Source organism: Colius striatus, chromosome Z (genome assembly GCF_028858725.1).
Source record: "Colius striatus isolate bColStr4 chromosome Z, bColStr4.1.hap1, whole genome shotgun sequence".
Classification (NCBI taxonomy): domain Eukaryota; kingdom Metazoa; phylum Chordata; class Aves; order Coliiformes; family Coliidae; genus Colius; species Colius striatus.
Window position 1 is genome coordinate 48,588,487 of NC_084790.1, and position 13,400 is coordinate 48,601,886.

Here is a 13,400-nt window from a genome sequence, read left to right on the forward strand (position 1 = left end):
GGGAAAGGTAATATGTTGAGCTGCTGTTGTAAGAAACCTTGTCTAAGAAATTAATTTGACTTGCAGAAAACACTTGACTGATCCTTAGGTTCTACCCCAAGTGGGTACAAAACCAGTAACTTCACAAACAGCGTATCAGAAAACTCTGCATAAGGACATTAAAGATTGTAATCAAAAGTTGTAATCCTTTCATTTGCAATTTCTGGAGATGTATAAGTTCATGGTGTTTGCAACTGAAATATTACTAGAGCATTAGCAGTATTCACAGAGATTTTGTGGCTATTGATTGAAAGCTGAAAAATATTATCTTCCATTTAAAAAAAATATCCAGATTATTACTATTTTAAAAAAGAAAGAATTTATATCCTAAAGAGGTATACAGAAATTGATCTCATAGTCAAAGATCTCTATATGATACTATTTTAAGTGATTGAGATTCTGATATCAAATCTCACCAGAATTTTTCCAAGTTTAAGTCTCACTTTGTTTCTTCCATTCCTAACCTCCTTTCAAATGATTCTTTTAGTTCTGCCAAATGATTAAAATATTTCTTGTGTGACTGTTTATAAGTAAAGACTTTGGTATGTGAACCAGGTGCTGCATGAAATCAAGACTATCAGTTGTCACCTGTAGCACCTTAACTGATCTGTACAGTTTACAGAATCCTTATTGTGGCATCCAATGGGGTGGTTCTGTCTTTGTCCAGTGCTGCAACTTCTGCAAAGTGGCTACTGCGCTAAATTGTGAAGCAATTGTTTGTATATTTATTTTGTTCTTGTCTACTGCAGCATTTCCTTTACATGTGCAGTGCTATTGGTGAGGTATATTGATAATGCAATCTATCATTTTTATTTTCTATCTTTGTGATTGCTTGTAATTGTAATAATGTTTTCACCCATGTGTCTGATTTAACAAATAGCATCCCAGTCACTATGAAGGAAGACTCATGGTTTTACACGTCACAACACTGCTCTAAAACATAAACAGGTGACTAGCAGGGGGACCCATGGAAGATTTTTAAGGAGATTCTCAGCATAATTCGCAGAGGAAGTTTTTCTTTTTAGTTAAAGCCCCATGTTTCTTAACATGTCTTCACATCAATGATATAGTATGTAAAAAGAGCTAAATATAAACCACTCTTAAATTGGAAATACATTCAGATAGTGTCTGCTATATGACATACAGCTGGGTGTCAGTAGCACTACTGGCATCCGAGCTTGCAATCAACAATGCTTGTTGATTAGTCAGACAGAAGCATTACATTTGCAAACAAGAAAAAGCTATATAATTTAATTCTCTCCTTTTAAGTTTTGAAATTAAACTGAATAAAGATGATTTTGTGTTTGCTTTTTTCTTTTTTTAAAAAAAAAAAACTGTTACAAGGAAAGTGTCTCAAACACACTTTTCTGGTAGGCAAAACCACTTGTTAAACCATACTGGTTTTGAAGGTGGCCCTTCATCAGAGGGAATAGATCCAACCAAATTTTATTATCTACCCTGGTGCTGCTGGGGTTTACAGCATCTTGTGTGTTTGTGTCTTGGAGAGAATGACATACGTGTCTGCTCAGTTACAGCCAGTCAGGTGCTGTGCAGTAAGTCAGTAAATTACGACAGCTCACACAAATATTCACTTATACCTTCCTTAAACGTTCCTTACTGCAATCTAATATATACTCTAATTCTATTTCCATCCCTCTTTATTTCTTTAGGTCACTGGGTTTCAGTAGGTTTCCTGGATAAAATTTAACTTCTGTATTGATTATCTGAAAGTCACAGAATTACAGAATCTTAAGGGTTGGAAGGGATCTTGAGAGATCATCTAGTGCAGCTCTACCACTTAGAGTAGGTCACACAGGAACTCGCCCAGATGGGTTTTTAATGTCTCCAGAGAAGGAGACTCAACAACCCATCTAGGCAGACTGTTCCAATACTCCATTATCCTCACAGTGAAGAAATTTTTCCTTGTCTTTCTTTGGAACCTCTTATGTTCCAGCTTATACCCATTGCCCTTTGTCCTATCATTGGACATCATTGAGAAGAGCCTGGCTCCATCCTCCTGACACCTGCCCTCCACATATTTATAAATGTTATTGAGGTCACCCCTCAGTCTCCTCTTCTCCAAGCTGAAGAGCCCCAGCTCCCTCAGCCCTTCATCAGAAGGGAGATGCTCCATTCTCCTCATCATCTTGGTGGCCCTGTAATGAACTCTTTCCTGTCTTTCTTGAACTGAGGTGCCCAGAACTGGCATATATTTCAGATGCTGTCTCACGAGGGCAGAGTAGAGGAAGAGGAGAACCTCTCGACCTTCTGCCCACAGCCCTTCTAATACACCCCAGGATGCCATTGGCCTTCTTGGCCACGAGGGCACATTGCTGGCTCATACTCATCCTGCTGGCTCATACTCATCCTGCTGGCTCATACTCATCCTGCTGGCTCATACTCATCCTGCTGGCTCATACTCATCCTGCTGGCTCATACTCATCCTGCTCTCTAACAGTTAATTCCCTAACCTGTACAGGTACCTGGGGTTATTCTTTCCCAGATGCAAGACTCTACACTTGCCCTTGTTGAATTTCATTAGATTTCGCCCTGCCCAAGCCTCCAGCCTGTCCAGGTCTGGTTGAATGGCAGCACAGCCTTCTGGTGTGTCAGCCACTCCCCCCTGTTTAATATCATCAGCAGACTTGCTGACAGTGCCCTCTGTTCCCTCATCAAGGTCATTAATGAATATATTGAACAGTATCGGTCCCAGCACCAACCCCCAAGGGACTCCATTAGATACAGGCCTGCGACTAGACCCTCCCTCATTGGTCACAACTCTCTGCCTTTTTCCTTTCAACTAGTTAACAGTCCATCGCACTAACTGATCATACAGCCCACACTTTCTCAGTTTTGCTGTGCGGATGCTATGGGAGACAGTGTCAAATGCTTTACTGAAATCAAGATAAACCACCTCCACTGCACTACCACCATTTATCCACCTGGTTACATCTTTGTAAAAGGCTGTCAGGTTGGTCGGACATGACTTTTGCTTGGTAAAGCCACGCTGACTGCTCTTAATCTTTGTTCTTGAAAACAAAGGGAGATTGTTTTTTTTAAAGACATGATCTTCACTAAGCTCTGCAAGATGCTATTGTACCCTGCAGATTCCCACTTGAATTTGCTTATGGAGATCTTGAGTGTGTTTGGAGAGAGTGGTGTTTTCTGTATTCCATATGAATGCTTCTATGAGCCAGATTCAGACAAGACAGGTCCTATAGAAGGTAGTTCTGCTTACTTTTAATGCATTTTGTCTAATGTTATTTTCTGAAGGTACAGTCTTCTCCTAAAATATCTTGTACAAGAAATGATTCACTTCCCTCAAACTTGACTCCAATAAATGTTCTAAGGCCATAAGATGTTCAGTGTACAGGCCATATTTTGTTGCCCATGCCAGGGGGATCCTGATGCAAATAATCTGATAGAACCCAAGGCTGGTTTCTGTGACCTCTTGAATAAAATGGTTTCTGTGACCTTTTTCTCTTACCACTCTGGGAATCAAGAGAAAGCCTCAAAGCTAAAATTTCTTATGCAATATGACATGACAACATTGAGCTGTTGTTGCTAAGGCTTTCAGTTCTCATTAATTATATAGTCATTTCATAGCTCCTTGGAAGAATGTGTTTTAGTAGTTTTTTTTTTCTCAAAGGTGATGGAAGGAAGCCTCCATTAATTCTCCAGCAACACTGCAGACAGGCAGTGGGATTATTCCCAGAATCTCACTGTCTTTTCTGTTTGATCTCTGTCAGTCACTGAGAAAAGAAAGGAGATCAAATAATGTAGTTTCTGTAGTAGTAGTTAGCTGATAATTTTTTTCACAGATGCAAGTTAGGAAAACAACCCTAATAATTTGTGTTCTTCTGAAACAAGAGAATACTGGAAAAGAGTGTTTTTCCAGTCTGTAGGTTCCATGAGCCTTGTATGGGTTATTTCTGAGTCAAGTCTCGTATTGGTGTTACTGCAGTAGATGATCTTTACATTTTAATGGCTGATTGTAAAATAGTCATACATTAAAGGGATAACTTGTTTAATGCTAAATAGAGATTTTAGGTAAGGCTTGTAAACATAAGTCTTCAGTGATCTTCTTTTGAAGAAGTTAAAAAGTACTATGTGTCTTCATTATTGTTGCCATAAATTTTAGCACAAGATAAAATCATATTTGACCACTGCTGTATATCTTGCAGCTGTTGGGTTTGCAGTGAGTAAAATGAACAGCTAAGACACATGCCCTATTTTCTCATAGCTAAACTAATATGAAAGGAAAACATGAAAGCTATTTTATTATTCCACCAAATCTGAAGATAACAAAATCAGTTATCTTTAAAAGCTAAGTGTCTGCCTGTCAGACTGACTCTCTTCTGGTTTTAAGATATTCTTGTACATTTATACTAACAACATTCTTAAAAGTTGATGAAATATTTAACACTTGTTATACTCGTAACTCTACAGTGAAATCTGGCGTAGAGGAGAACAGTTAAAGTGCTACATATCTGAGTAGAGAAGACAGGCTTAGTTATAAATTCTAATTTAAAAAAGCTTTTTTTTAAACAGAACATAGGAGGATTCATATCTAGTATATTTTAGCAGTAGCTGAGACTAGCACACTAATACTTATAATTCAGAGAGGTTTGAAATATTTTACTTCCTTGCTTTTTTATGGTAAATCCAGTGAAAGGACTCTGAATGTGCCTTTCCCAGTGAGAAACTTGCTGTCTTTGGACTAATACTGTCCACTAGAGTGGCACCTCCTTACTTTGCTGGAAGATGAAGGCAAGAATTGCAGCAACTCTTTCTCAAGACAATTTTCTAAAAAAATTTCTTCTTACTTTTCTCCCTTAAAGGAGACTATTTGATGGTCACTGTAACCCAGCTGAAATGCGAGCTGCTGGCAAAACAGGTATTGTATTCTGGTCCAGGCAGTCTGTTGTGGGTTCTCTTGAGCAGCCAACTACATGGTCAACTGAGGTAGTGACCAGTCTCAGCCAAAAACTAGTTGGTTTCTCAGTGGATTAATTTTAAACTAGATATGTCATTGTTACTTCAGCAAGTGCCGGTCCTGCAGGCTTTAAACCTGCTTGTTGCTTGGAGGTTGTGAGTCCCTGTCTTCAGAGTCACCTTCTGCATTGAGGGAATTCTGTCCATGACATAATACACACACTCTCAAATCTATGATGTAAGTTCAAAGTAATCAAGCAATGGGTGCAACTGATGCTTAAGCAGCTAGACAACATAGCTAGAGCTTGAGTTAGGAGGAAGATTCTTTTCCACACTGTCCCCTGGATGTTTAATTTCAAACATACTACTGTTGACAGCTTCCACTGAAAGAGAAATTGAGCATTAAATGAACTTGTGCAGCTCTGTTCTGAGCTGAGAATCATAGCATTGTTTCAACTGGAAGAGATCTTTAAGATCATTGAATCCAGCCTTTGTCCTAGCCCTATCAATCACTAGACCATTTCCCTAACTGCAACATCCAACTGTCTCATAAACACCTCCAGGTACTGTGACTCCTTTCAGGTAGTTGTAGACAACAAAAAAAGATCTCCCCTGAGCCTTCTTTTTTTCAGGCTAAACAGCCCCAGATCACTCAGCCGTTCCTTAAAGGAGATGTGTTCCAAATCCTTCACTAGCTTGGTAGCCCACCCCTGGATCCTTTCCAGCACGTCAATGTCCTTCTTGTAGAGAAGGGCCCAAAACTGGACACACCAGTTTATTTAAAAACTGGGCTTCCAAGAACTAACAGTGCACAATAAGATGAGAAGCATGCAATAAGATGAGTTCAAGAGATCTTCCTTTCCAAAAAGTCAATCTCCTTGTCTCACGTTATCACTTCTATCGTATGAGGCATAGACAGAAATTTTCTGTGAGGTCAGTTGGAGTCCATAGTGCAAGTCTGTTGGCTTTATTTGGGCTCTGAACCATATCCCTAAAGAAAAGTGTATGATGTTTGAGTTACCAGAGACTTCACTGACAGGCTTCTCTTATATGAAAATATGTGGAGAGATTTTGTGGACAATTGGTGCTGGAGATGGTTTCACTAGTCTCTCATCACACAACAAATCCTGTCCTTGAATTGCTCATGCTTGTTGATTCAAACATAACCTTCCAGGTATTAAAAAATTTTCCAGTTATTGTTCACACTGGTAGCCAAAACTTTCATTTTGAGGCAAATGTTGTCAGAGAGAACTGCCTGCTGGATATCAGCTACATCCAGATTTGCTCTTCTAATTTAATGCAAGTATAGCAGAGCTGCCAAAGCCACTGCAGAAGATACCAGTTCTGTTAAATTCATCTGTGATGCGCTATCTTTGCTTGTCTTACTGTATGTTGCGATACAATGTGTTCCAAACTTTCTTGCCATACTCCTGGCAGCTACTTATCTGAGAATCACTGTATGCATATGGGTGCTGTTTATAGCCTTAGCTGGCACCTCAGTTGTAAATTCTTCAGGCTTGCCCTGTAGAATTAAGAGAATGTTGATGGTAACTGTGCTCCAGTGCTGCCTAAATCTCAATAAAAGCAAAGAGTGCTAAGTAAACTGCATGACTACTTGTTTTAATATCCATCCAGAAGACCATCTCACACAAGTAGTGTAGACTGATTTTGGCTTCTAGAAGGTCTTGGGATTTGGATAGGAGAACTTAGTCTCTCTGATGTTGAAGTTTCTCACTGTCACCATCCTGAGAAAATACTGATATTCTCTACATATCTGTACAGTTCCTACTATTCAAAGGATAAAAGAAAGATTTTACTATTTATGACAGAAAAGATGATTAGGACCCTGTGGATTTTGTTACTGCTCTTGGATTTTTCAGTAATCACGGACTTTAACCTGCCAGGGTTAAAGCAGGGCTTGTGGTTTCATGGGAGAAAGAAACATTGCACATTGATGTTTGAAAGATTCCTGACTTCATACTGTAAGCCAGTTACAGTAAGACGCATACTAATAGTAACCTTTGAAGCACAGTAACTGTCGTGGAAGAAAGATTCTTGCTGAATTATTCTGCTCACAGTGTGTGCTATTTTCTGGGAAGTTTTAAGGACATTCTCTTTCATGTTGGTGTTACAAAGCACCACTGATTCATGAAAATGGTGTGAATTATTTAACAAATGTGGCTGAAACTCTTAGTAGCACCAGACAGATGAGAAAATACATCTGCATTTCACTTCAAATAGACTGATCTGTGGGTTTAAGGATGGTGTTTCTTGTTCAGGCAGGATGGTGTTTCTTATTCAGGCTGGCTGGTTGTACACTGTGCTAACCAGCAGTTTTTTAGTTAAATGGAGCCTACTGCTGTCAGTAGAAGACTTTGTCCTGACATACATTAACTCAGCTGGATAATTCCACGTCACAAGTTTAGAATATTCTTAAACAAACTCTGATGTGGTGGCAATACTGTTGAAATCCACGATACGGCTTCAGTTGCTTGCTGTGGAACCAGTGTATCATCTAATAGTTGCATTTATTTTTATGTTAGCAGAAGTTTTATGCTGGAGGATGTGTTTCTTCGATCCTGTATATAACAAGAACTAGAGAAAAAACATTCTTTGAAGAATAGCTCTTCTGCAGTTAGTGTATGACTGTCACTGTTAGGCATGCTTATGTGTGTATAAAGGAAAATAAAATTCCTGTAAGACAAGAACTTAAGAAATTGTGTTTCCTGTTTTACTGCATGTTTTCCATTGAGAATCACCTATGCAGTGAGGGAGGGGGGAATGCAACAGTGAAGCTTACGGAGGAGATTTAGAGGCCTTGCCTTAGGGGACAAAGAAATGCGCCTGTGAGACAAAAAAGACATTTGCTATTTTTTTTATTCTGATCTCCTTAGCCTATGTGGAAGTTTTAAAGGACTATTTTAGACTTGCTAACTACTAAATGACTGCTTGCAGTTGCAAACAGGTGCTCCCCACAGCTTTTGCTCCTTTTGCAGAATGTATTAAAAAATATCCTTTGTAATCTTACCTGTGATTGGATTAGAAAACTGCTCCCTAGTTCCCAATGTGTGTCTCATTCAGTATATCCAGATACTTGACTACATCATTGACATTTTCAGTTATTAATAGTCTTTAGAAAAAAGAAATCAAACCCACAAACCCCCTTTTTTACAACTGTTACTTTTTTCCAGGCAATAATAAATAGCACTATCACCCCCAACATGACATTTACTAAAACATCCCAGAAGTTTGGCCAGTGGGCAGACAGCAGGGCGAATACTGTTTATGGCTTGGGATTTTCATCTGAGCATCACCTTTCAAAAGTAAGTATGACCAGTGACAGCTATTCAACTAGTCAAGCAGCTGAAGAATATTTGATTCTTGCTAATTGTATCTTGACCCAGTGCTCACTAGTATTGTTACTTAAAAACAATTTACAAAAATATGTTCTGTATCAGTCTTTATAATGTAAAAAGACATGATAAAGTCTGAGACCTGAAAATTTTCTTTTAACTGATGGAGGAAAGGAGGAGATGTAAATTATCACAGTGTATGTTGTTAACACGTTGTAATTATCTATTTGTTATTTCTTTCTTTTTAAAAAAGTTGTTCTTCCATTACAGTTTTCTATGATAGAACTTAAAAGATTAGACAATTCAGAATTTGATCTCATAGCAATAAAATTTTTGTTGGTCTTCAGATGTATTTTTGTCTTTTAAGCCGCATTCACCTTTCTACTATGTAGTGCATCAAATAACAGATACTTCATTGTCTGCAGGCTTAAAATAAAGCTAGTGGGAAATATAGTCAATGTAGAAGAATAGTACATTTGCATATTGGAATACAAAAGTTGAAAGGTTTACTAAAACAAACTCTAGGCCATACATGAGAGTTTTTTTGTGGCTTTACTTGTGCAGGAGGGAAGTATGCCTTATTCTGAGGAAAGAAGTAACCCCCATCTCAGACTGATGGTACATTTGTTCTGAGCACTTGTTCTAAAATACCTCTTGCTATTGGTGCAACTCTGGTGCATGAGTTCAGGAACCTGTACAAGGCAGTGTTATTTTTTTCCAGATGAGGAATTTCAATTCAGTTTAAAAATGTATCTCTACATGAAGTAGAGAATTTTCATCTTTGAAATATACAAAAGATCTAGAAGCCCAAGTGCAATAAAAGGAATGTATATTACATGTTAAAGGAAAGAGTGATGTTTGGCTTGTTGTTTGAAAAAGAGAAAATCACACCAGCCCTTTTGAGACAGTAATTATCACTGTCCAAGGACAAGCATGGGCCCGATAGGAAAACATGAAGATGAGAGCCAGTATATCTGCTTTATTCGAAAAAATGCTACACTTGTAAGATTTCTTCCTTTTATTTCCACAAAACAACACAAACACCAGAAATTCCAAATGGTGCAAATATTACATGTGCGTGTGTGTACCTGTCATTGCTTTAGTGAACTTGGGAACTTGGTCACTTACTTGAATTGGTATGTGTCTGTCCACATGTCTTTACCAGTGTGGTAATAACTTCTCTTTAATATTTCAGAGGATTTAGCAATAATGCTAATTTAGTTTACCTCTCTCATAGACTAGCTTGTTTTCCTTAATCACAGAATGCTTCTTTGGAGGCAAAGTGTCACGCTGTAGTCAGGCACACTATGTTTGCCTGACTTCAAACACCAGGTTATCCTTGCTAGTGAAAATTTCTTTGTTTTTTTATATGTTTTATCATTGGCTCTCTTCTTCCTCTTCCCATGTGGTATTTACTGCCTTCTTAATTACATTTGTTTAAATCTTTTAAAATCTTTTTCTTTCACTCAAACAGAAAAAAGCTTTGTATTGCCTTTGAAAAAATAATTTGAAAAGCTACAGCAGATGTCTTGAGTTTGTGTTTGCTTAGCAGTTACTCAGGTTGCTGTGTTTGACTAAGACTATGAAAATCTGTTGAGAAAAATACGAAGTCATAGACTTTTTCTGAAGCTTATGGTGATGAATCTTCAGGATTTTTTAAGCAAACTATTCCAGTTGTATTATATCCTAATTGTCAAACAGATATTCACGAGAGTCAAAATTGTTGATTGTTGCTACTAAAATTCATAAAGGTAGAACTTTTTGTGTTACTTGAAAATTAAAAAGTGTATTTGAATGGAGAAAGATTTTTTTTTTCCCCCTTCTTTAAATTACAGCTTATTCAATCACTGGACTTGGTAAAACACTTGGTCTTAGAATCAGAAAAGCTGAATTAGAAAGCCTGGATCTGAAGTGTAGCTTTAGAAAAACCAAATGTATATTCTTTTTCTTTAATTGTCTCTGCTTAAATCACTATCTCACTTCTGTGCAATGGCACTGTAGCTAGATTTACACCTAGTACACCTAGTACTGTGGGACATGAAATATAATTTAGGGCTCAAGATACTAATGGAAATTATTGGTAATAGGGCTAACAAATAAACTGTATTAATGGATTTGTTTAGAAAGAGGTTATTTCTAGAAGTTGCCTTAAAGATTGATTATCAAGCTTATTTTCTGCATTTAATTTATCAAAGTCCTTAAATAAACAGGCCTATTATGTGTAGTTTGTTTTTCTTTAGTGACTCTGGGCCCCAGTGAAATATTTCAAGTTGCAGGAAGCAAAAGATAGCCTGCAACCACAAAAAATTTAGTCGAAGTCTGTGACTGAGTTCAACAGGTTAATGAAGGAAATAGTCAGAGCAGATAGTTAGCTTATAGTGAATGTTTGACTTTTGGACTGTTTGTTTTTTGTTCGTGTGCTTTTGTCCTCCTAAATTAATTACTAGAATAGAGTGCAACAGCAGTAACCTCTTTCTGTACAATTATTGTGATTGAAAACTAGCAAAGTGAGACTATCTGGTAGAAGAATAATGACACTCTAATCAACTTCACATACAAACAGTATAGAACAAAGTTAATTAAACACTTATTTATCTTCATTAGACCTTTTCCCAATATTATAGACTGCAAATTCACCTGAGGACTGTTTCATTGTAAGATAATGATATCTGAATTATGAATCTTATGTTGAACAACTATAGTTTCACAAGATCAAGATTTGCTAGTGGAGTCCCTCCTGCTGCTGCAGTAGGAGGAACAGAGTGTCCCATAATTTTCAGAACAAAATGAGAACTTTCTTATTCAGAATATAAATATATACTTTTGATAATATCCTGGTGTTTGAGAAGAAGCTACTTCTTTTCAAGTTCACCATCTGTCTTACCCCTTTAAATTAGTTAACGTGATTTATTCCATGTGTATGCTCGATGGCAAAAGTGCCACCACAGATACTTATAAGAGCCTCCTGGAGTTTACCTGCACAATTTTTCATCTTGTTCTCAATATACTGCAAACCCAGAGAACCTCTCCTCTTACATCATGATGTCTTATCTTTGTTATTCACGAATTTTATAAAGACATTGCTATTATCCATTACCTGACTATCTCAAGGAATTCTAGTAAATTTGTGAAATATCCAATACATTAGCCTTGTTGGCTTTTTCTTAGAATATTATCTATTTGTCTATTGGTTTGGAGGTTTTTTACACTTTCTACAACTGTGATACGGAAGATCGTGTTTACTGCTTGTATGTCTTCAGGTGTTTATTTTAAAGCTTAATATAATGTTTCCCATTTACCAATACTCTGGTCTTAAAGCTGATTTAAATAATAGGTTATCCATCAGATTTTGAGGTATATGTAGAAGTGTTAAATAGGTATCATCTAGTTCTGGTGATCTGTTTCCAATTTTGTCGTCTGTTCTGAGATGCTTTGATGCTAGATTAGACTTCCAGAGTGGTATCATAGAATCACAGATCTTTTGTTTCTTTCTAAGTTTAGGAAACATATGCCTTTAAATAGCCTGTCAGGTGAAATATAGGTTACAAGTGGAGAGAAATGACGTTTCCTCAAGTACTAATATCCTGCCAGGAGAAGAAATTTAAAGACAGTAAGGTTTTTTAGGTCTTCCAAGTGAAGTTCTGATTTAAAATAGTTAAGGAGATTGTGTCACACAAAGAGTAGCTGTTTTCCCTTCTTAAATACATGCAGTGCAAAACAACTTCTTTTTATTCTGCTGCCAGAGAGATACAGAAGCTCTTGGTAAAGCTTCCAATGTTTTTGCAGCAGATAATGTTCTGTATAAAAGCACTAGGAAACAAAAACAAGTCCTTGGCTCCTATAGCAATTATTGTAGTGTCAAGCTGAGATTGTTGAAGCCAAGTTTTCCTCTAGCTAGAGAAACTATGCCCTATTCATAGAATCATAGGATGGTAGGGGTTGGAAGGGACCTCAGTTTTAATCTCTCGCATTTAAGGATGCATGCATTCTTAAATTGCTGCTTTAGCAATTTTCTGGAAGAGGTGCATGTAACAGAAATAAAGCTTCATACAACAGTTTGATGTGCAATTCTTGAATATAGTGTTCAGTATATGCAAGTGTTCAGTTCAGTGAATTTGTTTTTTAACTTGACTGATATCGATGAACAATCAAGAAATGAACTTGATTCAATATTCCCAGTGCTGCTTTCCTAATTAATTATTAGGTGCTGTTAAAATTTGGGAAGAAATCAGTATTGTTTAAGTTGTGGAAGAATGAAGCCCATAGAAAGCTCAAGGCTAACAGTGACTAGTGACCGTGATAGGCTTCAGAACCAGATAATTTGTTGTCAGGAGGAGAGTAAAACCTGAATCTGAAAGCAGCTGTGTAAGGCACCTTGTCACTATTATTAGCCATCGCTGAGGTGAGGTTTTTTAACATTATCAGCAACTGATCAAACTTGATGGCATCATAATTTTCCTGACATACAAACTGTTTGTGTACATTATGCCTGAAAGGTAACTGAAATGTATCACAGTGTAATTGACTTAAATGAGTGTCTAGTAAAGACAAAAAATTTTAAGTTCTAGTGACAGAATTTGACTTTGTAAAATGTTAAATACAGCCTTCTGTTCTACCTGCACTGTACTACTTCATACCTACTGTTTCTCTTTTTCTTTTTTTTAAACATCAGTTTGCTGAAAAATTTCAGGAATTCAAAGAAGCTGCCCGACTAGCGAAGGAAAAATCTCAAGAAAAGATGGAGCTAACAAGTACGCCCTCTCAAGTGAGTCTCGTTGCCCGATTCAAGTCTAGTACTTTATATCTTTACTACTTCCTGTATTGTATCTTACACACATATGTTGTGTTAAAAATGAATGGGGTACTTCCCAGTTCCTCTGAATCTTCCCAACAATCAGCTAGAAGTGTCAAGAAGTCTAAGAATACATTTAACGTATGCTACAGAAGTGTCAAAGGGTCTTGCTTTAAAATAAAATTCTCATTTTGTTTATTCCCATTACTTTTTTTTTTTTTTTTTTTGAGTTTTCCCCAGAAAATGAGTAAACATGGTGAGCAGTTCTGTAAGTAAATTTA

General features: G+C 37.1%; 1 protein-coding gene across 3 annotated transcripts in view; it reads left to right on the forward strand.

Annotated features, from left to right (window-relative positions):
- The window catches only part of HOMER1 (homer scaffold protein 1), an 81,223-nt gene that overhangs the window by 17,334 nt on the left and 50,489 nt on the right, over positions 1-13,400 (forward strand). Inside the window, exons 3-4 of one of the 3 annotated variants that reach the window (XM_062019095.1) lie at positions 8,166-8,297; positions 13,000-13,092. In XM_062019095.1, coding sequence (XP_061875079.1) covers positions 8,166-8,297; positions 13,000-13,092 — 225 coding nt within the window. The remainder of the gene's footprint in view (positions 1-8,165; positions 8,298-12,999; positions 13,093-13,400) is intronic. The other 2 variants (XM_062019096.1, XM_062019098.1) reach the window with 2 other exon arrangements.